This window comes from Caretta caretta, chromosome 4 (assembly GCF_965140235.1).
Source record: "Caretta caretta isolate rCarCar2 chromosome 4, rCarCar1.hap1, whole genome shotgun sequence".
NCBI lineage: Eukaryota > Metazoa > Chordata > Testudines > Cheloniidae > Caretta > Caretta caretta.
The window spans coordinates 12,640,409-12,667,059 of record NC_134209.1 but is presented as its reverse complement, the minus strand read 5'-3'; the positions used below and the strand labels follow the sequence as shown (position 1 = coordinate 12,667,059).

The 26,651-nt window shown below is 48.7% G+C and overlaps 2 protein-coding genes across 5 annotated transcripts in view; one reads left to right on the top strand and one right to left on the bottom strand.

Moving 5' to 3' along the window:
- Window positions 1–26,651, top strand: part of SPMAP2L (sperm microtubule associated protein 2 like) — a 112,842-nt gene that overhangs the window by 60,919 nt on the left and 25,272 nt on the right. Inside the window, exons 10-11 of one of the 3 annotated variants that reach the window (XR_007356229.2) lie at window positions 6,231–6,432; window positions 26,182–26,274. The gene's annotated coding sequence lies outside the window, so the exon portion shown is untranslated. Of the gene's footprint in view, window positions 1–6,230; window positions 6,433–26,181; window positions 26,287–26,651 lie in introns of all 3 variants that reach the window. The other 2 variants (XR_012668001.1, XR_007356230.2) reach the window with 2 other exon arrangements.
- On the bottom strand, window positions 1,686–23,209 carry HOPX (HOP homeobox). 2 transcript variants are annotated; one of them, XM_048846926.2, is made up of 3 exons: window positions 20,216–20,441; window positions 13,554–13,728; window positions 1,686–2,381 (listed from the first exon to the last, which is right to left on the bottom strand). In XM_048846926.2, the coding sequence occupies exons 1-3, from the start codon at window positions 20,350–20,352 to the stop codon at window positions 2,304–2,306; spliced, it is 390 nt and encodes a 129-aa protein (XP_048702883.1). In that variant the 5' UTR covers window positions 20,353–20,441; the 3' UTR covers window positions 1,686–2,303. The 2 variants fall into 2 exon arrangements, with proteins under 2 accessions (XP_048702883.1, XP_048702882.1); XM_048846925.2 differs by lacking the exon at window positions 1,686–2,381 and adding an exon at window positions 6,430–8,291 and having other exon boundaries at window positions 20,216–23,209.

Here is a 26,651-nt window from a genome sequence, read left to right as displayed (position 1 = left end):
TGGACAAGTCAAATATCCCTTCCAGGAGATGTTATTAAAACAACCCAGGTCAGCTAAACAAAACAGACACCTGCAACTTCATGCTACGTCTTACCAGGGCCTTGCACTGGGCAACTCAAGGTGATAGAAGGGAGACATCCCCTCCCCCTCACTAAATTGCCTCTGCGCTGTTGGCTTTTTTCAATACCTCCTTCCCCAGAGCCAGCTCGTTCTCCCTGAATGCTTCCCTCAAATGCGCCCTTTCAGTAGCTTCTGCCCCTCACGGCCGGGCACTGCTACCTGCCCTCTCTCTGCGTGGCATGGAGAGCCCCTTCCCCAGTCTGCTCGCCTGTACATTCCCCTTTTATCTTTGTATCAGGACATGACACCCCAGCTCTTTCTTTCAGCCCCCACAGCTCTCTGAGCAGGGGAGCGCTGCCAGCCCCACTCCAAAGGCCACCAAGGGCCTTCCTGGGCTCTCGAGCCCCCTCTCACAGGAAGCCTTGCCTGGGGCTACCATCACATGATGCCTGGTCACCTGCCCCAAGTCCAAACCCATCACGTGCCTGGCAGACGGGCTGAGCCCAGCCCCCCTGGAAGGACCAGGCCACTCGATGATACAGGTTTCTGGGCTGGATTCACATGGGCACCTAACTGCCTCTTTTGATAGCCAGGTGCCGCTGATGTGCCCAAAAGCCCTGCTCAGCCACCACCTCAATGCCCACAGGCACCTACGTTCCCCTGGTGGGCAACCTTGTGCATGCCTAAGTCCTGATGCTGCCCCAGCAGGATGCTCCAACCAGGCAATTCTCTGCCTCTCTCTCCCGTGAGGGACCCACTCTGGTAGGTGTGCTCCGATCTCACCCAGCCAGGGTGAGTGGGGATGTGTCCCAGGAGCCAGGTGAACAGGGTGCTTGCTGGGGAGAGGGAAGATCCAAATTCAAATCCCTGCTCTGTCTGCTTTGGAGAAGGGACTTGAACCTGGCTCTGGCATCTTCTAGTTGAGGGCCCCAGTTGCTGGATTAGAGTCAATCCCTCACTTGCTTTCTCTGGGCCAGGTGACTATTTATACCTGGTGAAATGACTTTAACAGAAGAGAGTGAGACATCCCTTCCCCTGAATATCCCACAGGCTGGTGCCCAGGTCGTCTCCTGAGAGCTGGGAGCCCTGGCTGCACGTCCCTGCTCCAATCAGTCAGAGCAGGGCTTGAATCTGGGTGTCTCACAGCTCAGGGGAGGGCGCTGGCTGCTGGCTATAATGGGAGGGGCCCCTTTCTGCTCCTTTCATGAGAAAGGGCTGAGCATGGAAACTGGAGGACAAACAATACATACCCAAAAGCTTTTTAAAAATACAACAGATGGGACAAAATCCTTCCGGACATGAAACTGCCCCAAGGTCTGCCATGTGCAGAAGGCCTGCAAAATGGCCAGCAACCCTTTAAAGACAGTTAGTGTGGAAGGGAAGAAAAGACCTGTGTTGTCATAGTGAATACTTTGGATGGGCTGTCAGGGAGCTGCTGGCTAAGAGCATCACATGCTGACAAAAACATGCTGAATAATGTGAACATCTACTTCAGGTTGTTTGGCTTGGCATGCGGGTGGCTGGATGGTGGTCATTGGCCGGCAATATACAGGTCAGACTAGGTGAGCTGAGGGTGGGGGCTCATCTGGCCTTGAACTGACTTTAGTGTGACCAGAACACAAATATTTTCAGTTTGAACAAAAAGTTCTAATTTTATTAATACATCAGAAAAATATTCCTTTTCATTCAGTGACATTTATTAGACACACTTCAGATAAAGTCAAGGGTTCTTGGCATGATCTAGTAATTATGGATGTCCTCAGTTCTCCTCTGTGGTGATTTTCAGTGCTCTCTGTGTTGAGTTGAGCAAGCTCAGGTTAATGACACATCTGGTTTTCTGTTCCAGGAACCTAGAGACTGTTAATGCTGGCACTGGGTGTGCATATGGGGATCAGAAGAAAAGGAAAATTTTCACACTATCATTTTGCCCTTTCATAGTAGCTTTGCTCAGAGCCAAGGCTTAGGTCCTTAACTGGTTCTGCTCTGTGCAGCTGACATTACATTTATACGCCATATGGAACTCTAATCCAAACAGGGTACAGCTGCTCTCCTCTTAGCCACTCTATAATATGTGACAAGAGCTGTTTAAAGTATTATATCATTATTTTTTTCTGGTTATGTACATTTTAAATAAAACACCATGTTAAACAGCAGGATGTTACTTTGGATCATAACATCTATTGCGAGAAGGAAAAGCAAAATCAGTTGTTTACAGTGAGTAGGGAAAAAGCTAGTCATCCTCCTTAGTCTCTAACGGATCCACACTCTGAAGGGAGCCCTTCGGATTTTCTCCACTCTGCAAGGCGCTGCTTGAACCATTTCTAGAGAACAGAGAAATGTACAAAGATGAAAGTTTTCAAGGAAATTAGACTTATGCACTTAACTTCTTTGCATTGCAATAACTTTCTATTCCATTGCAATCACACACAAGGTAAAACATTTTGGAAGTGCCTATGTGATTTAGGGGCCTAAAGTCCCACCAAAAATCAACAGGAATAAAGCTCCTAAGTCAGTTAGGGGCTTTTGACAATGTTACCCATTGTCTTACATTCCTACTTTCTAAAGACTCTATCAGGAGGATCTAGTTTTCCAATAGTCTTACATCACAATGGTAAGGTGATTTGTTGCCCAGAAAACAGATGGATCCAGGATGGGAGAAAGCCGCAGAGAGAGAGATGTGGCTGTCTTGCAGCAAGGGGCTGCTTTGATACCAGGTGTGCAGCAGTCCTGTGCTCCCAGTTAGTGTAGATATCAGAGAGTGAGGAAAGAAATGTGGATCACTGGACTAAACCTTTTACATGTAAAATAGTCATGCAAGCTCTCTAGGGCAGGGACTATAGCCAGTGTTTTCCCCAGGAATTGAACTTAGTGGGGGTGTTCAAATTTATGAGGGAGGGAGGGGGTCAGGGCCGATGAGGAGTGAGACCGTGAGGGTGAAGGTGGGCTGTATGGCACCATAGTAAAAACTGAAAAATGTTTCATGACCATTTTATTAGATTTTAAAATCATCACACAAATTAAAGTTGGCTACTCAAGCCTTCTGTGAAGCACTACATCTACATCCTTCTTGGTTTCTTGTTATAATTTTGCACAACTCTGTTAATGAACTTCTCAAATGCAATGCGTTCATCTTTGGTGGCTTCTCATGTGTCCGGTACTTCCATTCTTTCAATTGATATGCTCATTAGTTCATTCACATGATCAGGCAGAAGGCGACTTCTTTCAAAACACAAAATTCTATTCAATGATGAAAAAGAACGCTCAACTGTAGCTGTTGTGACTGGGAGTAGCAAGAGATGAATTCCTACTTCTTTCAGTCCAGGAAACAGAGCACAAAGATCGGGTCCAGCCACTAGTGATGATAAAAAAGAAGTTGAAGTCAAATCTTCATTCATTCATGGTATGATATTCCACGCTGTGTTCAAATTCTTTATTCTGTCCTGCGCACATGGCAGCCCCATTGCTGGTAGTGCCTCACTCCACTCAACTGTCAGTGTTTTATAGGACAGGGATCTGTAAAAGCTACGCAGAGGTTGAGTAGAATCTAGAAGTCGCTGTTGTAGATTTTTAAGACTCAAGTCTGTGTACTTTTTCAGCTGTCTTAACAAACACTTCTTGTTCTCTTAACTTAAGGATTCAATATAAATGCCTTCATTAGTCAACTTCTGGACTTGAAGTCTTTGCTTCTTCCAGTACTTTTTTAATGGATAGCTCTCTGATCAATCCAAATGTAGCTTGTTGTAGCAGATGCCTGCATGGCATTGTTTAATGACCCAAGTGGTTTCAACAGTAGACTTACAAGAGAGAGAATGGCAATAGTCTTCTCTGAACGTAGTAGCAAAAGTAATCCACCAGCCCCACTACTCAGATCCATCCCATCTTGGTAGATACTTTCCAAAGCCAGTAAGAATGGCTGGAGTAAGAATGGCCAGTAAGAATGGCTGTTAAGACAACAGCCAAGGATTGCTGATGAAAAAGCCAGCGGGTTTTCCCAGGTTGGGCTAATTTGAACTTCAGTCCCAGTGTATCTTCTATATTTTCCAAGATATTCAGTCTTTTTGGACTCTTGCTGAAAAAAGAGTATAATGAAGACATTAAATTTATAGCTTTTAAAATGTCTTTTGAAGAGTCTGCAGCTCGTACTAGCGCTAGTTGGAGTAGATGGCCTCTGCAGGGTGTATAGGAGAGACTAGGGTTACACTTTTCTTTGAGCAAAGCTTGTCCTCCACCATGTCTTCCAGAGAAGTTTGCAGCTCCATCAAATGCACAAGCAGCCATCTGTTTGGGGTCCCATTGACAAGCATTTAACTCTTCTAAGATGTCGGTTGTCACAGATGCAGCCAATCTGTCTTCTATAACTTGAACATCTAGAAATGCATCTACTGGCCTACCACTGACATCAAGATAACGTACACAATGACTTAATAGTTGGTGCTCATTTGCATCAGTGCATTCATCAGCCATGTATGCAAATTTTTTGAATGTGGTGAGAGAGTTCTTCATTTTTTCAACTGTTGTGTCTTTCACTGTTGCACCACATGTGTCTAGCCAGTCAGTTGAGTTTCTTGCAGAAAGATAGTGAGCATTTGCTGGTCTTGTTCAGAACCAGTGTTCAACTTCAGGGTGAACAAGTGACAATGCACTTAACATTGGCCTCCAGTTTGTAGTGTGTGGTATCTCTTGCCTAAATAAAAAGTATGAGGCCACAGCCATGTTTGTTCGCTTGAACTGTGTTGTGTCTCCAGCATTCTTAACAGCCTCATTAACACTCACCGGTGTTGTCCTTGGTCAGAGGAGACTCAGAGTTCAGAGGTGCTTTCACATGAGTTTATCTCCCAGGTAGGGGGCAAGAAGGCACCTTGCTCATTCCTCCAGCTGCTCACTGTTCACTCTGGCCACTGTTGTTCATTGTGCCACCGTTTGCTCCATCGCTCTGTTGCCAATGGCCCTGCGCCGTCACCTTCTGCTGCCACCTCCACTGTGACCTCTGCGAGTTGGTCTCTTGAGGTTCCACCCAGCTCTGTGGTTTCAGCTGAGCTCTCGGGGGGGGGGGGGCGGGGGGGGGAACGTCGCTGCTAGTGCAGACTGGGCCATCTCTTCCATAGAAACACTGTCCCACAGCAGGTCTAAGCACCTGATTATCAGTGATTTCAGTTGTAGTGGTCACTTAACAAAACAAAAGACCATCTATGGAGCCTAATCAGTTCTGTCTTTAAACAGTGGAGGGGGCAGGTCTAATAGTACTTGTGACTCAGGCAGACCATCAAGCAAAACACCTGTCCCCACCCTCTCTCTTGATGCCCTCAGTCAGCACAGGCTAAGTACAGTTCTACGGCCCTTTACTCATACAATGGAAATAACACTTCATTACATCTCCCACCTCGCATTCAAGTGATTTATAACCCAACCCTAGCCAAAATCTATCACTTGGGCAACACAGCTCTGTTTGCTCGATACCTAGGTAGATGAGGTTGGAATGTAAATACAGTCTGGTCCTTTAGCCTTTCCCCCCCAACCCCAGCTCATCACTAGCTGTCAGGGAGAATTCATTTAGAGTTTACTTACAAATCATAATTTGAAATTATTAGGTTGGCCAACATCACCAAAATGAATGCACTGACATGGTCATTAAAACAACAGCTGTAAAAGGAAGCTAGTCTGTGTTCATACTTTTCAAATCTAGTATACTTTTTCAGATACACATATTTTATCATACACTTTATATGCTTTTAAAGTGTGTATTAATGTTTCAATTTCAACTCAAATTTCCAAACAATCACTAAATTAGCAACACTGCATGTAACTAGTTCACAAAACTGGGCAGAGGGGTGTTGGGAAAATTCAGGGGTGGTAAACACCCCCATGGGGGGGTGTAGGGAAATCCCTCACTATAGCCCTAATCCTGCATGGGCAAAGTACCTGCATGGAGCTTTGTGCACGATGGGAGTTGATGTTTGCAGATCTCCAAGCACACTAATAGGGCTTGGCTGGTGGTAGTGAGTACAAGTGTATGGGCATATTGAAGGCTGTGATCACAACGCACTTTAATATAAGTGTGGAAATTATCTTCACTATAGGACTAAATTCTGTCTTTTTGCTGCAGAATTTTGCAGGACAGATAATCTAAGTCACATTTTTAACACTGACATTTTTGATTTTCTAATTCACAGAAGTAAGTACTGCCTAAGTGACCAGAACATGATTGGCACTGCATGAACAGCAATGCTGGGAAACCTGGAGTAGTGAAACTACCCTCATCCTCCCATCCAATGGTGGGATCAACATATGCTTTAGATGACAAGGGTGGTAATCAAAGAGGAAACTATTTCAAAGTGCACGAGGAAGAAGCAGAATGGCTCTCTGCAGATACAGGTACAGTTTGGTTAAAAATTTAGATCCCTGTGGTACAGGTAGGCTAATTTCTAGGTTCTGCACCTTTAAGAGTAAAGTGAACTCCCTAGTCTGTCTGCAGGGGCATGCCCTGTGAGTTAGCCCAAGATGGCAGGTAGTATAGAGTGAGTCACACACACTGTGCTCTCCACAGGAGATTGCATATTGTTTTTAATTTGCTTCTTGTTTCTGTTAATCTAAAATAAGTCATCCTCAATGGATGCCTACTATACAATATTATAATGCCTCAGCTCTGCTGTATTCCCTTAGTGTTTGCCTTTGCGACCTTTTAACACTTACATAAGAAAATGTGTACTGTCAACAATGCCATGTGCCTTCAATAAAAAGCCAGCAGCTTAAATAAGTCATCCACACGGAAAGTACAATGAACGAGGAGTACTTGTGGCACCTTAAAGACTAACAAATTTATTTGGGCATAAGCTTTCGTGGTCTAAAGCCCACTTCATCAGATGCATGCAGTGGAAAATACAATAGGAAGATATATATATATATATATATAGACAGAGAACATGAGAAAATGGGGGTTGCCATACCAACTCTAACAAGATTAATCATAGAATTATAGAATCATAGAATATCAGGGTTGGAAGGGACCTCAAGAAGTCACCTGGTCCAACCCCCTACTCAAAGCAGGACCAATCCCCAACTAAATCATCCCAGCCAGGACTTTGCAAGCCGGGCCTTAAAAACCTCTAAGGAAGGAGATTCAACCACTTCCCTAGGTAACCCATTTCAATGCTTCACCACCCTCCTAGTGAAAAAGTTTTTCCTCAAATCCAAACTAAACCTCCCCCACTGCAACTTGAGACCATTACTCCTTGTTCTGTCATCTGCTACCACTGAGAACAGTCTAGAGCCATCCTCTTTGGAACCCCCTTTCAAGTAGTTGAAAGCAGCTATCAATCCCCCCCTTATTCTTCTCTTCTGCAGACTAAACAATCCCAGTTCCCTCAGCCTCTCCTCATAAATCATGTGTTCCAGTCCCCTAATCATTTTTGTTGCCCTCCGCTGGATGTTTTCCAATTTTTCCACAACCTTCTTGTAGTGTGGGGCCCAAAACTGGACACAATTAAGGTGGGCTATTATCAGCAGGAGAAAAACTTTTGTAGTGATAATCAGGATGGCCCATTTCAAACAGTTGACAATCAGGTGTGAGTAACAATAGGGGGAAAATTAGCATGGGGAAATAGATTTTACTTTGTGTAATGACCCATCCACTGCCAGTCCTTATTCAAGCCTAATTTAATGGTGTCCAGTCTGCAAATTAATTCCAGTTCTGTAGTTTCTCGTTGGAGTCTGTTTTTGAAGTTTTTTTGTTGAAGAATTGTGACTTTTAGGTCTGTAATTGAGTGACCAGGGAGGTTGAAGTGTTCTCCGACTTGTTTTTGAATGTTATAATTCTTGATGTCTGATTTGTGTCCATTGATTCTTTTGCGTAGGGACTGTCCGGTTTGGTCAATGTACATGGCAGAGGGGCATTGCTGGCACATGATGGCCTATAAGTACAATGTTGCTCTCCATCTGCGAATACGCACAGCACTCCTACGCCTGTGATCTACTATTTTGCTGTTAGCAGTTGTTTTTGGAGCTGTTGTGGTCACTAGAGACACCAGTGCCACAACACTTTTCCTAAGAGCATTGTAGCATCATTAACAGGGATATCTTGGCCCAACTCCAGCCTGGTAAATATCTACTTAAATTTCTCCCTGTCAGTTCACTTAGATGCACTGTTTGTCACGTCCTGTCCCAAACAGTTGACCAGTCACCACTTTGCACTTCAGCAGTAGTCTCTCTGGTGTCTGACTACTGACTGGAGGACACTGCAGATGGAAAACACTGATATTAATAATATTAGACACAGTACATGTGCCATATAACTAAAACCTCAGTCTTGATTTATTACATAAACAACCCTTTTTTAAAAAAACATCCTCAGCTCTGTAGGAGTATTTCAGGTTCAGGAGCAGACAAGCTTGTCTATGAAGGTCACATTTTAATGTGCAGTAATTTTCACGAGAGAGACACGGGTTCTCTGCACCCTGTGCGATATTTGATCGTCACTTTGTAAAGAAAGAAGTGAAACTTCAGAGCCATAGCACATCTCTAACAAACTAACACACAGCAGCAGCTCTGCCCATCGTCTGATGTCATCTTTTAACCAGGGAAATAAGTCCTTTAAGGGGAGACTCCAATGAGGAGCATGGATTCTCTTTTGTGATAGCTTGTTTTAATCAGGAGATCAGCACTAAGAGGCTCGTGTGTAACTGATTCTTGCCCCCCCCCCCCCCCCGGAGCAGCTTGGAACCAGGAGCACAGCGTGGTGTTAGACACAGCACAGAGACCTGCACTGCTCCCTACTGGTGCCAGCTGCACTCTGGTAAACTGAAGGGGGAGAAGGGTGCTGTGAACAAAGGAATGAATATTACCCCAGGGCCACTTACTTGGGCCAGGCCAGAGACTGGTCTCGCTATGTTTAGCCCATTTGTGACTCCACCGACTGCAATGGTACTTCTGAGTTACACAGTCTGAGATCTGAACTGGGCCCTTTCCATTTCACTTCCCCTGAGCTCAGAGGCAGCCTGTAGCACATGGCGAAACGGTTTTCCTGGGGCTGCTTTCTTTTTAGATGCAACTTTGGCAATTTTCAAAAAGAAAACTATCAAATGGAAATGGCCCAGTGGGTGCTTTGCTGTTCCACCCTCATAGAATCATAGAATATCAGGGTTGGAAGGGACCTCAGGAGGTCATCTAGTCCAACCCCCTGCTCAAAGCAGGACCAATCCCCAATTAAATCATCCCAGCCAGGGCTTTGTCAAGCCTGACCTTAAAAACTTCTAAGGAAGGAGATTCCACCATCTCCCTAGGTAACACATTCCAGTGCTTCACCACCCTCCTAGTGAAAAAGTTTTTCCTAACATGCAACCTAAACCTCACACACTGCAACTTGAGACCATTGCTCCTTGTTCTCTCATCTGCTACCACTGAGAACAGTCTAGATCCATCCTCTTTGGAACCCCCCTTCAGGTAGTTGAAAGCAGTTATCAAATCCCCCCTCATTCTTCTCTTCCGCAGACTAAACAATCCCAGTTCCCTCAGCCTCTCCTCATAAGTCATGTGTTCCAGTCCCCTAATCATTTTTGTTGCCCTCCGCTGGACTCTTTCCAATTTTTCCACATCCTTCTTGTAGTGTGGGGCCCAAAACTGGACACAGTACTCCAGATGAGGCCTCACCAGTGTCGAATAGAGGGGAACGATCATGTCCCTCGATCTGCTGGCAATGACCCTACTTATACATCTCAAAATGCCATTGGCCTTCTTGGCAACAAGGGCACACTGAGTCATATCCAGCTTGTCGTCCACTGTAACCCCTAGGTCCTTTTCTGCAGAACTGCTGCCGAGCCATTCGGTCCCTAGTCTGTAGCGGTGCATTGGATTCTTCCGTCCTAAGTGCAGGACTCTGCACTTGTCCTTGTTGAACCTCATCAGATTTCTTTTGGCCCAATCCTCCAACTTGTCTAGGTCCCTCTGTATCCTATCCCTGCCCTCCAGCGAATCTACCTCTCCTCCCAGTTTAGTGTCATCTGCAAACTTGCTGAGGGTGCAATCCACACCATCCTCCAGATTATTTATGAAGATATTGAACAAAATCGGCCCCAGGACCGACCCTTGGGACACTCCACTTGATACCGGCTGCCAACTAGACATGGAGCCATTGATCACTACCCGTTGAGCCCAACAATGTAGCCAGCTTTCTGTCCACCTTATAGTCCATTCATCCAGTCTATACTTCTTTAACTTGCTGGCAAGAATACTGTGGGAGACAGGGTCAAAAGTTTTGCTAAAGTCAAGGAACAACACGTCCACTGCTTTCCCTTCATCCACAGAACCAGTTATCTCGTCATAGAAGGCAATTAGATTAGTCAGGCATGACCTGCCCTTGGTGAATCCATGCTGACTGTTCCTGATCACTTTCCTCTCCTCTAATTGCTTCAGAATTGATTCCTTGAGCACCTGCTCCATGATTTTTCCAGGGACTGAGGTGAGGCTGACTGGCCTGTAGTTCCCAGGATCCTCCTTCTTCCCTTTTTTAAAGATGGGCACTATATTAGCCTTTTTCCAGTTGTCCTCCTCCGATCGCCATGAGTTTTCAAAGATAATGGTCAATGGCTCTGCAATCACATTCGCCAACTCCTTTAGCACTCTTGGATGCAACGCATCCGGCCCCATGGACTTGTGCACGTCCAGCTTTTCTAAATAGTCCCAAACCACTTCTTTCTCCTGGGTCTGCTCATTGTGCTTGGTCTCTGTGCTATCTAGCGCTCACCTGGCCCCCTTCCCTGTACTGGCCTCCCAAATCCTGACCCTGAACCCCGCGTCTTGCAGCCAGTCTGGCAGCTCCTGCCTCCTATTGAAGGAGCTTTCAGAATTTCTTTGACCCCTTTTAGTCCACAGAGAATTCAGCTGATGCTACTGATCTGATTTAAAGGGACAGAAACGAGGACCAAGGAGAAAAAGGAGAGACCAGCCAGCGAGAAAGGGGCCATTGTGAAGGTGCTGTAAATGGCCTGGCCTGCATTGTAAGAGCAGAGACAGCCAGGGCTGCTGCTGGAAACCCAGCACTAGAGGAGTCACAGTGGAGTCTGCCAGCCCAGCCTGGAGGGGAAGTGACAGCAATTCAGCCTCCCCAGGAGAGCCAGCGGGGACAGGGAGAGAAAGAAACAGGCTTGAAAGGAAGAGGAGAGAAATGCCAGACAGTGTGAGAGAGAGAAGGGGCAGGCCAAGCAGGCTGGGGAAGGGATGGAGCTCTGGGGTAGCAAGGGCAGGTGCTGGTGAAGTAGCTGGGAGCAGGGCTGGGGAGGCAAATTGAGGCCATGGGATGGAGGAGGGGAGCACTTATGGGGCTATGCGGTGCGCGATGGGAGCAGGGTCATGGGTGTGTGTTGAGCATAGGGTGTATGGGGCTGTGGCATGGGGCGGGGTGGGAGTCTGGTGTAAGAAGGACAGCAGAGTTGTGGAGGTAAGCGGTGAGATTATGGGGCTGTGCGCCGGACAGCAGAGTTATAGCAGTGTGGGGTGGGATGCAGGTGTGCTGTGAGATGAGGAGCAGGATTATGAGGCTGTGGGGTGGAGGGTAGGACTCTGGGGGCAGTTGGGGTAGAAGGATGTGGAGTTAGTGGTATGGAGAGCAGTGATATGGGGTGTTGTGGTATGAAGAGTGGGGTTATGGCGTGGACTGAGGTTGAGGGTGTGGGGTGAATCACAGAGCAGAGTTATGGTGTTGTGGGGTGGGGAATGGAGTTATGAGGTGCAGTGTGGTTGTGGCATGAGGCAAGGAGCAGGGCTGAGGGGTTAGCTGGTGCAATGGGGTTGTGGGGTGAGATGGAGCAGTGGGGTGAAGTGAGGAGTTTGCATGTGGAGGTTTGGTGTGAGATGGGGATATGGGGCTCAGTGGGGCTGTCGAAGTGTGAGGTGAGGCTGGAAGGCTGGAGAGCAAGGTGCACTGGGGTATAGGGCTGGGGGCTCTGGGGGCAGCATACAGGAGTGTGTTTGGGTTCTGGTGATGTGGGGTGAGGCAGGTTTGTTGGGGTAGGGAGCAGAGGCAGTGAGATTTGTACAGTTATGAGGGAATAGGGGTGTGGAGATGAAAAGAGTGGGATTGTGGAGGCAACAGAGTTAGCATTGTGGAGTTCGGAGCAGGGTTGGGGTGAATTGGGAGTATGAGGGTATGGGGTTATGTGGTGGCTTGGGGCTATAGGGTTATAGGGTGGGGAGGGGGTGATTGGGTGGTTAGGAGCTATAGAGTTGTGGAATGGGTCGTGGCTGTAGGGTTATGGGGCAAGGAGTGCAGTTATGGGGTGGGTATGGAATGGTTCGGGGCTGTATGGCTATGGATCCAGGAGTGGAGTTATGGGGTGAGTTGTGGAGTGGGTCGGGGCTCTGGGGTTATGGGGCGAGGAGTGGAGTTATGGGGTGAGTTGTGGGGTGGGTTGGAACTATAGGGTTATGGGGTGGGTTACAAAATGGGTCGGGGCTAAAGGGTTATAGGGCAAGGAGTGGAGTTATGGGGTGGGTTCTGGAGTGGGTCGGGGCAGTAGGGTTCTAGGTTGGGGAGTTGAGTTATGGGGTGGGTTGTGGGTGACTCGGGGCTGTAGGGTTTTGGGGCGAGGAGTGGAGTTATGGGGTGGGTTGTGGAGTGGTTCGCGCGTGTAGGGTGATGAGGACAGGAGGGAGATATGGGGTGGGTTGTGTAATGTGTCAGGGCTGCATGGTTATGGGACAAAGAGGGAGTTATGAGGTGGGTTGTGGAGTGGGTCAGGGCTGTAGAATTATGCGGCGAGGAGTGGAGTTTTGGGGTGGGTTGTGGAGTGGTTCGGGGCTGTAGGGTTATAGTTTGGGGAGTGGATTTGTGGGGTGGGTTATGAAATGGGGAGCGCTGTAGGGTTATGGGGCGAGGAGTGGAGTTATAGAGTGGGTGTGGAACGGGTTGGGGCTGTAGGGTTATGGGGTGGGGAGTGGAATTATGGGGTGGGTTGTGGAGTGGGTCAGGGCTGTAGGGCTATGGGGCAAGCAGTGGAGTTATAGGGTGGGTTGAGGAGTGGGTCAGGGCTGCAGTGTTATTGGGTGAGGTGGGGTTATGGGGTGGGTTGAGGAGTGGGTCGGGGCTGTAGGGCTATGGGGCAAGGAGTGGGTTTATGGGGTGGGTTGAGGAGTGGGTTGGGGCTGTAGGACTATGGGGCAAGCAGTGGAGTTATGGGGTGGGTTGAGGAGTGGGTTGGGGCTGTAGGGCTATGGGGCGAGGAGTGGAGTTATGGGGTGGGTTGAGGAGTGGGTCAGGGCTGTAGGGCTATGGGGCAAGCAGTGGAGTTATGGGGTGGGTTGAGGAGTGGGTCGCGGCTGTAGGGCTATGGGGCGAGGAGTGGAGTTATGGGGTGGGTTGAGGAGTGGGTCGGGGCTGTAGGGCTATGGGGCGAGGAGTGGAGTTATGGGGTGGGTTGAGGAGTGGGTCGCGGCTGTCGGGGGGGAGTGGGTTTCTGGGCCGAGGAGCAGGGCTTTGGGCCCGGGGGCCCGTGTTGCTCACTCACCAGGGTCTCCTCCTCGGACAGCCCCGCCTCGGCGGCGATGAGGCACAGGGTGGTGGGGTCCGGGTGCTTGTTGACCTTGCTGAAGTTATACTCCAGGATCTCCAGCTGCTCCTCCGTGGGGCCCATCAGCTGCTCAGTGGCCATTTCCTCTGCACACGGGGCGCTGGGCGAGGGGCTGAGGAGAGAGACCCGGGGGAAGGGGGTTCTTGCCTGAGCCCAGAGCAGGCGGTGGAGCTGCGTCCCCTCCTGCCCTGTGCGGCTGGTGCTCTGCTCAGCCCTTGACACACAGCTCCAGGCCGTACTGCCGCAGCCAGCTCTGATCAGCAGGCAGAGTGGCCGCAGCATGTGGTCTCTGGGCCTGGTGGGGCCTGCATGCGTTGTGAGTGCGACACTGTCCAAAGCCAGGGCAGTCTCATGCTGGGGGCTGTCCCAAACCAGGCTAATCTGAAAGAGTGAGATTTAGTGCGCTAGCTCGTTGGGATTCCCCCAGCAAACCCCTTTATCGTAGGGAGGGGAGAACCAGCCACCAAAGACCCCTGAATAGAGTAACCACCCTCCTGATGCACAGGACCAGCGGGCTAGGTAATGCGTGGCAGTCTGCACCCAGGGCAATACTCAGTCTGCTACTTGCAAACCATTCAGAGGCTCCATATCACTGTATCTTCTGTTCCCACTTGGGTTTGAGCAGAGCCCCTTCACCGGTAACACCAGGAGCTGCTTCCCCGTGAGCAAAAGCAGTCCTTCCGTCCGCTGGGAGCTGGCACAGACCCTTCACCAGATGGTAGAGGGGACAGAATATTGGGCTTGTGTGATTGCAACTGCTCAGCCCAAAGATTAGCAGAAAGGCATAATTGGAATTTGGGACAGTGGAAATCTGGGGAGAGCATTAGCTAGTTCACATCAATGCATATCTATCTGCTTGAGCTGTAACAGCCCGGTAGAGCAGAAAATAACACCTCTTTCCATGCTGATTCCGTGCTCTGCTGGGCAAAGCTATTTTGCCATGTTTACAGTTCCAGCAGCCTCCTGCAGGGCTGATTCCTATTCACAACTTGAGGCGTTGGCATCACTCGTTGGGGATGTTACAGGAATGTGCATGGCTCTGGAAGGAGAGGCTGCTAGTTATCGCGCTAGGAGAGCTAGCCCTCTGGATCCTGTAGTGCCCTGCAAGCCCTGGTAACAAATTAGTGCATTAAGGGTAACTGCTAAGGCAAAAAAAAAAAAAAGCATTGTGCTTTTTTCTTGCTTCTCCCTGATGTTGAAAGAATGTCCGAAAGGTTTTTTTGTGGAACGCTTTTTTCCTTGGGCGTATCAGCAACCGAAGGGCTTCCCTGCACGACCAGACACCTTATAGAACCACTGCATTGAAGCGTGACCTATCGGCCATGTTTAGAGCAGTGTAGGAAATGGTTTCCCTTCCCAGGAGAACTGTGCAGAGTTCAAAAGAAATTTCTGTCCCAAAATTGACAGAAAAGTCAAAATGTCAAAAATTTTCACAAACTGAAAAATCTGCATTTTGTTTCCGATTGGGTCAATTGAAATCATAGAATCATAGAATATCAGGGTTGGAAGGGACCTCAGGAGATCATCTAGTCCAACCCCCTGCTCAAAAGCAGGATCCATACCCAATTAAATCATCCCAGCCAGGGCTTTGTCAAGCCTGACCTTAAAAACTTCTAAGGAAGGAGATTCCACCACCTCCCTAGGCAATCCAAACCACCCTCCTAGTGAAAAAGTTTTTCCTAATATCCAACCTGAACCTCCCCCACTGCAACTTGAGACCATTACTCCTTGTTCTGTCCTCTTCCACCACTGAGAATAGTCTAGAACCATCCTCTCTGGAACTACCTCTCAGGTAGTTGAAAGCAGCTATCAAATCCCCCCTCATTCTTCTCTTCTGCAGACTAAACAATCCCAGTTCCCTCAGCCTCTCCTCATAAGTCATGTGTTCCAGACCCCTAATCATTTTTGTTGCCGTTCGCTGGACTCTCTCCAATTTATCCACATCCTTCTTGTAGTGTGGGGCCCAAAACTGGACAGAGTACTCCAGATGAGGCCTCACCAATGTCGAATAGAGGGGAACGATCACGTCCCTCCATCTGCTCGCTATGCCCCTACTTATACATCCCAAAATGCCATTGGCCTTCTTGGCAACAAGGGCACACTGCTGGCTCATATCCAGCTTCTCGTCCACTGTCACCCCTAGGTCCTTTTCCGCAGAACTGCTGCCTAGCCATTTGGTCCCTAGTCTGTAGCTGTGCATTGGGTTCTTCCGTCCTAAGTGCAGGACCCTGCACTTATCCTTATTGAACCTCATCAGATTTCTTTTGGCCCAATCCTCCAATTTGTCTAGGTCCCTCTGTATCCTATCCCTCCCCTCCAGCGTATCTACCACTCCTCCCAGTTTAGTATCATCCGCAAATTTGCTGAGAGTGCAATCCACACCATCCTCCAGATCATTTATGAAGATATTGAACAAAACCGGCCCCAGGACCGACCCCTGGGGCACTCCACTTGACACCGGCTGCCAACTAGACATGGAGCCATTGATCACTACCTGTTGAGCCCGACAATCTAGCCAACTTTCCCACCTTATGGTGCATTCATCCAGCCCATACTTCCTTAACTTGCTGACAAGAATACTGTGGGAGACCGTGTCAAAAGCTTTGCTAAAGTCAAGATATAATACATCCACTGCTTTCCCTTCATCCACAGAACCAGTAATCTCATCATAGAAGGCGATTAGATTAGTCAGGCATGACCTTCCCTTGGTGAATCCATGCTGACTGTTCCTGATCACTTTCCTCTCATGTAAGTGCTTCAGGATTGATTCTTTGAGGACCTGCTCCATGATTTTTCTGGGGACTGAAGTGAGGCTGACTGGCCTGTAGTTCCCAGGATCCTCCTTCTTCCCTTTTTTAAAGATTGGCACTACATTAGCCTTTTTCCAGTCATCCGGGACTTCCCCCGTTTGCCACGAGTTTTCAAAGATAATGGCCAATGGCTCTGCAATCACAGTCGCCAGTTCCTTTAGCACTCTCGGATGCAACTCATCCGGCCCCATGGACTTGTGCACGTCCAGTTTTTCTAAATAGTCCCTAACCACCTCTTTCTCCACAGAGGGCTGGCCATCTATTCCCCATGTTGTGATGCCCAGCACAGCAGTCTGGGAGCTGACCTAGTTCGTGAATGTACTCCTGTTCATTTTGATTTTGACCTTTCTCTGAGAACCTGTTTTTTTTTTAACTATAAATTAACTAAAAGTTTAACCAAAGTCACTTTGAACTGAAAATGGGATTTTTCATTTTGAAAATGTCAAAACGGGACATTTTTGACAATTGTGATTTTTCCCCCCAACTTTTTTTGAAAGTGGAAATGTGTCAAACCTGCCCCTTTCCCAGGAGACATTTCGGTTTTAACAAAATGGCATTTTTCCAACAAAAAATAAGTTATGTGAAAAATTCCCACCCTTGATAATGGCAGGACAGGTTTTGCTCCCTCGTGGTCAGGGGAGCCTTTCCAATCTCTGGGAGTGCATGAGGAAGGAACGGAAGAGAGCAAACAGGGAAGGGGGCTCTGTCGCTGTTTGGAGGGGTGAGCGGGACAGGACGGGGGGAGGGGAGCGGCTGCAGATGTGAGGCAGTTTGTCTGAAGCCTGTGTATGAGTCCCCTGCAGGAGCTGGCGTATGTGTGTGTGACTAGAGCTGAGGGTGACCATAGAGCAAATGTGAAAAATCAGGACGGGGATGTGGGTAACAGGTGCCTATAAAAGGCAAAGCCCCAAACATCAGGACTATCCTTATAACCACAGGCCAGCTGGTCTCCCTACTGGAGCTGGGGGCAAGGGGAGGCACCTGCATGGGTGGGTGGGTTCATGCTGGCTGGATTTTCGAGGGGTGGCAGTGTGAGATTTTGGGGTGGGGGGCTGGAGAGATGGTGAAGGTGGGGGCAGCACAGAGAGGTTGTAAAGGGGCACACGAGAGCAGGAAGGAGCACATCGAGGATGGAGGCTTAGCCCATTTTCTTGAGTAGAAAGTGTAGGCACAAAAGGATTCACTAACCAGCCATGCTTGAAGCAGGGCTGGGATGTTGAGAACTGTCCCCTTGTGCCCCCACTCCATTACTTCTCCTGAAAGTCCACCTCAGCATGTCCCAGTCCTGATTTTGGTCACTGCGCATGCCGGGCCCAGCACCTCCTGGTCTTTCCTTGGTGAAGTCCTGCTCCTTCCCAGTCCCTTCCCCCACCCCTTGTTTATTAGCACTGCTAACAGTGTATGGCCAACATACAGTCCTGTCCTGCAAAGATTTAAGAATATGAGGAACTTTACTCGCACAAGAAAAGCTCCATTCGACTCAATTATTCACATGCTTCAGTCTTTGTAGATGCAGATCCTCAACTTGCAAGCCCCTTAGCACAGGGACGCTCCAGTATTTAGTTTTTGGTCTGTTAAGTGTCATGTTCTCCTATGCCACTTCAACGCATGAGAAGGCTGGGGCAGATTCTACCGTCAGTCAAAGCAGTGCATCTCCCCACGCAGCCCAGGGCCCCATGGTTTGTTCTTAGTCACCCCACAAATACCAATCTCCAAGTGCTTTATGGTTCAACTGGCAGCTCCCACTGGGCTCTCAGGGGGATGCACATCCATTCCCAAAGAGCCCAACGTAGACAAGGAATGCAGTCCTCCAGGAAAGCATCAAATAGAGTGCAAGATTTTCCACACCTGAGATCACCTTGGGGAAACGTTACCCAGCAAACTTCCAAGGCCCTAACGACCCTGTCACAAGTTTTGAACTACGGATTGTGGGAATATTTCTTGTGTGTGCTAAGCCGGAGTTTCCCGTGCCCATCTTCAGTTTCGTTGCTAGGGGATTTCTGTAGTATCCTGACACACTTCTCACCCTCAGGCTGAGCAGTTCACACTATTTCACATGGTTGTGACACAGGTTCATACTCTGTTGGAGGACTGCAAAACAAATGTTTGTTTGCTAGCTCTTAGACACCAAGAAGACGTAGCTGCATAAACTCTAACCTTAGCAGCTCCAAAAGCATTCCTGTGTTCTTCCAGGTTACCATTCTGTTTGTAGGCCCTAGTGCATTTCTAGTATGCAGAGTTGGGGGAAATATTTCATGCAAAACCTTTGTTTGCACACGCACACACAAATGCAGATTCGGGTCGCCCAAAACAATTTGTGAATTCAGCAAATTGTTTTTGTTGAATGTTTTTTCCCTTGGAAAGGTTGAAACAGTTTGTTTCAGCAGTTCTGAAATGAAATGTTTTGACTTTTCATTTCAGAAAGTCAGTTTGCATTGGGATGTCCCTGGGTCACTGGGCAGGTGACCTGCAAAGTGCTGACCTCTATTACCACTCAACAGAGGGGCAAAAACCTAATTTGTGCATCAATCTACAAGCTGTTGCACAGGCCGAGGATGCAAAGACCACCTGAGGCACAGGGCTGTGGAAATGTGTCCCGGCAATGTGCTGTCACCCCACGCAGTGCCGGCAGAGTTGTGTGACGCATTAGTATTGTTCTCCAAGTCACCACAGAGAACTGCAGTAAAGGAGTCAGAGCTCTTTACAAATGGAATAGCTTTTAGAGTCTTATGCTGCCCCTGTGCCTGGGACATCCCCCCTAAGCCCCTGGCCTATACAACCACACCTGCCTTCACATTCCCTCCTCAAAAGCCATGTCTTCCCTTGGGCCTTACCCTGGCCCAGCTGTCATCCAGGGCATTGGAGGAAGGGGTAAACAGGTGGCAAAGTTTGCAGATGATACTAAACTGCTCAAGATAGTTAAGACCAAAGCAGACTGTGAAGAACTTCAAAAAGCTCTCACAAAACTAAGTGATTGGGCAACAAAATGGCAAATAAAATTTAATGTGGATAAATGTAAAGTAATGCACATTGGAAAAAATAACCCCAACAATACATAGACTATGATGGGGGCTAATTTAGTTATAACTAATAAGGAAAGAGATCTTGGAGTCATCGTGGATAGTTGTCTGAAGACTTCCACGCAGTGTGCGGCGGCAGTCGAAATAGCAAACAGGATGTTAGGAATCATTAAAAAAGGGATAGAGAATAAGACGGAGAATATCTTATTGCCCTTATATAAATCCATGGTACGTCCACATCTTGAATACTGCGTACAGATGTGGTCTCCTCATCTCAAAAAAGATATACTAGCATTAGAAAAGGTTCAGAAAAGGGCAACTAAAATGATTAGGGGTTTGGAATGGGTCCCATATGAGGAGAGATTAAAGAGGCCAGGACTTTTCAGCTTGGAAAAGAGGAGACTAAGGGGGGATATGACTGAGGTCTATAAAACCATGAGTGGTGTGGAGAAAGTGAATAAGGAAAAGTTTTTTACTTGTTTCCATAATATAAGAACTAGGGGCCACGAAATGAAATTAATGGGTAGCAGGTTTAAAACAAATAAAAGGAAGTTCTTCTTCACACAGCACACAATCAACCTGTGGAACTCCTTGCCTGAGGAGGTTGTGACGACTAGGACTATAACAGGGATTAAAAGAGAACTAGATAAATTCATGAAGGTTAAGTCCATTAATGGCTATTAGCAGGATGGGTAAGGAATGGTGTCCCTAGCCTCTGTTTGTCAGAGGGTGGAGATGGATGGCAGGAAAGAGATCACTTGATAATTACCTGTTAGGTTCACTCCCTCTGGGGCACCTGGCATTGGCCACTGTCAAGAGGACAGGATACTGGGCTGGGTGGACCTTTGGTCTGAACCAGTATGGCCATTCATATTTTCTTATGTCCCCAAATGTCCAATCAACCATAATGTCCAGCTACCCTGGTTTCTACTCTGGTTCAGTCCGGCTCTGTGGCTATAGCTGGATCCTATCTAGAAGCCGCATTGTAGCCTGATGTTGGAGTGATGGTTCGGGGGCTCAGTGTAACAGCCAGGCTAGACAGAAAGAAAGAAGGAAGGGAACAGTCAAGTCAGAAAAACATGCAGTTGCCAATGTGAGCCCCAGAGCTAGAGTGCTGAAATGGGAAAGAAGCTCCCACTATTCTGCTCCTCCTGTAGGAGAACAGGGAAGGAACAAGCTGTGGCAGGCTTCCCTTACATGGGTTGCAGTTTGGCTTACGCATGGTGGGTTGTGTTGCGTTGTCTGGAAGCTGTTTGTGTTCTGTTTCTAGGAATGACAGCAGTGTGTTAACGTGGCTGGTTATGAAAAGGCATTTGAATTGTGCAAGATACGCCCAGTAGTAAGTGGGTCACCCTGAGCTGACAGGTTGTGTGCGGTTTGACAGGTTGGGAATGCCCGCTTCCGAAGGGAAGAGAGGGGCTGTGCTGGAAAGGGAAGTGGTTTGACCAGGAGTCCTGCCTGGCTCTGGGTTTTGTAGCTGGGGACTCGGAACCCTCCATAGCACTGTCTTTACTGCAGAGGGCTTCCTGGTGGCAGAAATGAATGTTGTGGGGCCTGCGCAATGGCGACGGAGCTAGAGCTGAACATCATGCCTGCCCTGAGCGCCAGGGGAAGAGCCGCAGCAGCTGAACTGCCTGAGACAGCCACAGACCAGCAGGGGGCCTGGTGGGGTGGATGTTGCTGGGCCAGAGCAGCCCAGCTGAGGAGCCGCTTCCTAGCGCCCGCTTGATCAGCACTGGGCCTAATGGGATCTGCAAGTGAGCTTTTAGGTGGATGTAAATAGAGCTGTGGGCCCTCAAAAAGCAGGACACTTAATAACTGGGACTGTGGGGTGCGCCATACTCCTGATCATAGAACCACAGGGTTAGAAGGGACCGCCCGGGTTAGTCTAACCCCTGCCACGATGCAGCATTTGTTGTGTCTAAACCATCCAAGACAGGTGGCTCTGTCCAGCCTTCTATAGAAAACCTCCAGTGAAGAAGCTTCCACAATCTCCCTAGGCGTCTGTTCCATTGTCCTACTGGTCTGACCGTTAGGAAGTTTTTCCTGAGATTTAATCTAAATCTGCTGTGGGGTAGGTTGAACCCATTGCCATTTGCCCTGTTCTCTGTGGCAAGAGAGAACAACTTTTCTCCATCTTTTTTAAGGCAGCCTTTCAAGTGTCTGAAGACAGCTTTCATATCTCCCCCTTAATCTCCTCTTGTCCAAACTAAACATACCCAGTTCCTTCAGCCTTTGTGCATATGGCTTTCACTGCATTTCTTTGATCATCTTTGTTGCTCACCTCTGGATCCTTTCCAGTTTCTCCACATTTCCACATCCACGGATGACCAGAATTGGACAGCTTGGGTTTTGCCCGTTTTATTGCAGGTAAATATATAGTGATTGTGTTTTTCCCAAATAAAAGGTGTGCATGGTTCCTTATTCCCAAGGACTCTGAGTGCTGGGAAATGGGAAAGAACCACCTGCAATAGTGACCAGGGAATTTAAAGGTTAAGTTTCTGAAAGATGGGCATGGCTAAGGTTTTAATTGGGGGTGGAGAGGGCTAGAGCCACATGTTTCTAGAAAGGTCTCCTTGGCATCTCATTGGAGCTAGCCTGGGTTAGTGCCATGGACAGCTGAGGGCAAATGGTCTCCAGGCACAGGTGAACTTGTGGAGGTGGAAATTCCACCCTCCCCATTGCTACTTCCCTGCTCCAAAACACAACTAAGATCTGGCTTGAACTTGCTGTGAAAAGGCAGCAGATTCTGACGTCAGAATCAAACCTTATATCCTGCTTTGTCACCAGCGATTGCTAGGAATCTCTCAGGAGCCCCCTGTAGCAGCTGTGTTTTCATGTCCCAGCAGGACTTGGTACAACCCCCCAGGCTCACAAACCAGGGTGGCACTTTCGAGGCCGACAGTCATAGACTCTAAAGTGCCGAGGTCTTATTGAAAGCCGATGGGACTTTCACTCCTAACTGCCAAAGTCATTTCTGAAAATGGGGCAAATGCTCATAAGTCACAGAGGGGCTTTTGAAATGTTACTCTCTGTCTCAAAGCCCTTTGAGCTTTCTGCTGCCAACACCCTGTCTGGAAACTCCTGTTCAAGCCACTTCTGCAGAAGGCGGCATTTGCTAGTGAAATCACTGTTTGGCAATATGGAAAGTGGTCATAAATAGGACTGTGCCCAACATCACATGACTCATTGGTTGCTCAAACACAGAGCTTTTTTCTTGTGTCCGAGAATGCTGCAGGACAGTAACCACACCCATGGCTCTGGGATGTACTGGGGTGTGAAGTGGGTGGGACCAGCTGATTTCTCGTTACGAAACAAACGAATGACCAACTCGCTCACCTCTTGAAAGTAATAGAACATCATTGCTTGTGCAAACTTAATTACTGCCACACCCTCATTTGGTCACTAGTGACCCACACAAACAAAATGAGTAGAATGCTATCCTAAGGGACAAACCTTCACCTGCGTCCTCCAGCACTCAGCCACAGGAAGGCCAGTGTCCTCCTGCCTGGTCAGCAATGTGGAGTACTCTGCATAGAAAGCTGAGTGACTCCAACAGAGCACACAGTCAAGAGACAAAGTGGGTTTGCCTACCCAGCAGTGGGGAGGCAGCATGTGTAGACGTACCCGAGCCAGCTTGGATCTAGCTCGCTCAAAGTGACCATAGCAGTGAAGCTGTGACAGCAAGGGCAGTGGCCCGGCTAGCCCCATTCGGGACTTGGGTGTGTACTTGAGCCGCTCGCCCTAGCTCAACGGTAGCTCAGGTACTGTGTGTGTAGACGTGCTGCAGTCACACCTTCTGACTGTGGTGTAGACACAGACTCGCTGCGGCTTTGACAGGCGGGGTTTGTGCAAAAAGATAGTGGCCCCAAACTGGAAACCTAAATCTGGTTGTAGGCACCTTAATTAAAATACCCTGATTTTCAGAGGTGCTGAGCAGATGCTGATGGGTAGGGTTAAACAAACAGAGCCCAAGGAGGCCTCTGCCCAGCATAGGCTAAAATTTAGGCTGGCGAGCAAAGGATAACCCGGCTGATCGTAACTGCCTTGGGGGAGCTAGAAGGAAATAAATGGTCCTGCAAGTACCTAGGGACTAGATTTGCCAGGCTGGCTGAGTCCATCCCAATGCCTGGAATTGTCTCACTGGTAGCTGGTGTAGTTTGCCGAAGGCCAGTTCCCTGCCTGCCATCCGGCAAGGGAGCACGCTGCAAACCCCAATGCTTCTGGCTGAACTGGAAGGAGTAGGGAAGAGCAAATTCCGGCCCCGACCTGGAGGTGATGTCCCGTGCGCTCACAGGGGGCTTCGCTCGGGAAAGGGGCAGGCTCTCCAAAGAAGCTGATGCTAGCCATGCTAGGCCAGCGTGGGCTCCCCTGGTGAGGGAGCAGCCCCCAGTGACTCCTGCACCTACCATCATTGCCCCAGGCACTCTGGGCTGGAGCCTCAGCCCAGAAGCAAACACTTGGCCTCACACTCCCAGTATCAATGGCTACAAAGCTGATGTAAGTCTTCATGGGCATTCCCCTGGTCTAGAGGAATCGCTGCATCTCCACCATCTCCATTGTGTGGGCTGGGAAGCAGGGAGCAACATGTCCCCTCCTAGATGCCAAGCACCTGTCTAAGCACCTATATATCTATATAGGCCCCAGTCCCATACAGTCTGAGCACTCGTGCTGCTCAGCGCATTTGCCTTCCCAACACCCCATGGGGCAGGGCCACAGTGTTAGCCTCACCACACAGGTGGGAGCTGGAACACAGGGGAGAGTAAGTGACATGCATAGGGCCCCAGGGAGTCTGGGGCAGAGCAGGGGCTGACTCAGGTCTTTGCATCCCTCTTTCCTCTGCCACCAGCTGTTTGGAAATGTCCATCTGTCTCTGTGCCCCATCTTCAGACCTGCTCCAAAACCGGATATTTCTGACTGTGTCTGCCTGTAATTCACCCCTCGCTCTGCTGTTCTGCAACTCTGTGGGGTATGAGCCCTGAGGAAACCACCCAAGGGAAAGCTGTCGTGCCTCGCCATACAGCAGAGTCGTGTTGGTTCCTCCTCCAGGCCAGGTCTCTAGCCGCCCACTGCAGAGATAGGGCTGGTTTCCGTGTAGAAAAGCTGTCTAGTATCTGCTTGGGCAAGTCCCCGCCGGGCGCGCAGGGCGGGCTAGACGGGAGTGCCCTATGAGTGTGTCATCTCCGAGCAATGCCTGGCCTGTTTTATTGTCTGTACTGTTTCGAGGGAGATATGAGTATATGGGATGTGTTTTCCTCCAGCTCCCACCCTCTCCTGTCTTTACTCTCATGTCCTCCCTCTGTCCTCGGCTTCCTCTCTTGCCAGACCCCGGGCCTGGAACGCACCCTCCCCTCCTGCTCGGTGTTCAGATCTGGAGCCGGAACTGATCTGCAGCGCTAGTGTCTGGCTTGGGGTGCAAGCTCGATCAGTGGGGCTGGGGCCAGCTGTGATAGGCTGAGAGCCCTGGGCACGCTGACGGGACTCAGTAAACTGTCATTCTTTACAATGTGTTAATTTTATGCGTGCAAATTTGCATATGAAATTTAACACGTGCATATTTGTTTCCCCAGTTCCACTTTACAGCTGTTTCCTTTCTTCTAGCACTCTCCAGTGAGTGACTGGAGTCGGAGGTAGCTCAGTGGCAAAGCAGTTTCCACAGGGAGGGATATTCCTGCAATGACTTCAGGCTCAGGAGCAGCTGGGGGGCTGCTGTTCAGTGTTTGCCACCCATTATCTCTGGCCTCACAGTCTGTGGCCCTCAGGCTGCTGATTCCCTTTCCCTCACTAGCCCCAATCTGAGGCTTTCATAGCTCTCCCCCAGACTTTGGAAACACGAGGTAACCTCAAGCTCAGTGGGTGTGTCTACACTGCACACTAAGCCCAGGCCTGGACGCAGGTTTGAGGCCATGCCCCCTTCTGTCCGCACAGAATCAGACACTCAGGATGTGGGTTTTAGGATTCTGCTGGAGGGTGGGGTCAGAGCCTAGCTCCTGCTGTGACTCAGGGCCAAGCCGTGTCACTTTGCAGCATAGATGCTGGTCTAGCTGCAGACCTGTATCTGGAGGGCTGTGCAGTGCAGTGTGGATGCGTTAACAGGGCTGTGAGATCAGGGTCCAGCAATGGTAAACCCAGGTTTATAATGCAGTGTGGATGCTCAAGCTTGGGCTTGGAAACTCTGCATCCCCAAGGCTGGGTCCCCCAGACCTGTGCTTAGTGTGCAGTGCACACATAGGCTATAGAGCCCCAAAAGGCACAAGCTTTCAGATGGCTCATGTCCTGGTCTCTGCTGTTGGGTAAGCTATTTCCCTGGTGTACGTGTGTTCTGTGCCGCCCACAGTGGCTGGGGCTACCAGAGGCTTCCCCGAAATTCTCCCCATTGCTCCAGTGCTGATTTAGCGCCATCAGAGCTAGCAAAGGTGGGTGCACTTATGCAGACTGCCCAGACTGCGGCTGTGCCCTAGCCACAATGTCACACTACACCATGGCACCGACTTGTGCCTCGCAAGGCTGTGTAGAGTAAGAGAGCTAAAACTGCACCAGTAAAATGCTGTCCAGCTCTCTGAGCATTTGACTAGAGACGCCCCGTAACACGGGCCAGAAACAGGACTGGTGCACTGAAGAGTACAGATTTCATTGACACTTCATTAGCGTGAGCTGAATAACTCTCTCAAGTCTTTGCCACTCAGCTGCACTGTAGTCAGCCTAAACTCCGCCTAATAAATACCTTGTTTACAGAGCCTAGAAGAATTGTTACTCCAGTCACCATGCACAAAGCGACTCTTCTGTAACTCTGTAATGACTGAAGCAGTACGGGCCAGGTGTCACTGAGTAAGTTCTGGGGTGAGTGCCATTGTAAGTGCTAAGGTTGCATTTCCATTTCCAATGGGACAGATCATCATGATTTAAAATCTTGCAGAAATTTGGGCAAATGCAAACATTATTCCACTGTTTGAATAACAGTCCATTGTTTGGTTTGCTGAATTTTCAGCAGATTTGCTTGAAACAGTATTTTTTGCTTTTAAAACTGAAAAAAGTGTTCAAAACATTTTTTTAAATGTCAATACAATTTTTTGATTTGGGGATAAAACATTCCTATATGACTAGATTGATAGATCAAAACTGGCATTAAAAATCCCCACAAAACAAAACTGAAAAAAGAAAATTAAGAAACAGTCAATAGAACAACAGGCTAAATATTTTCATTT

What these genes read in the sequence shown, in the direction of transcription:
- HOPX (XM_048846925.2), bottom strand. Translation starts at nt 20,352, where the DNA reads ATGGTTGATTGGACATTTGGGGACATAAGAAAATATGAATGGCCATAC. An exon ending in AGAGGGAGTGAACCTAACAG is followed by an intron (nt 13,729 to 20,215) that starts GTAATTATCAAG and finishes CTCTCTCCTCAG; the next exon opens with CCCCTCGCCCAGCGCCCCGT. An exon ending in TGTCCGAGGAGGAGACCCTG is followed by an intron (nt 8,292 to 13,553) that starts GTGAGTGAGCAA and finishes TTCCATCTGCAG; the next exon opens with TGTCCTCCAGTCAGTAGTCA.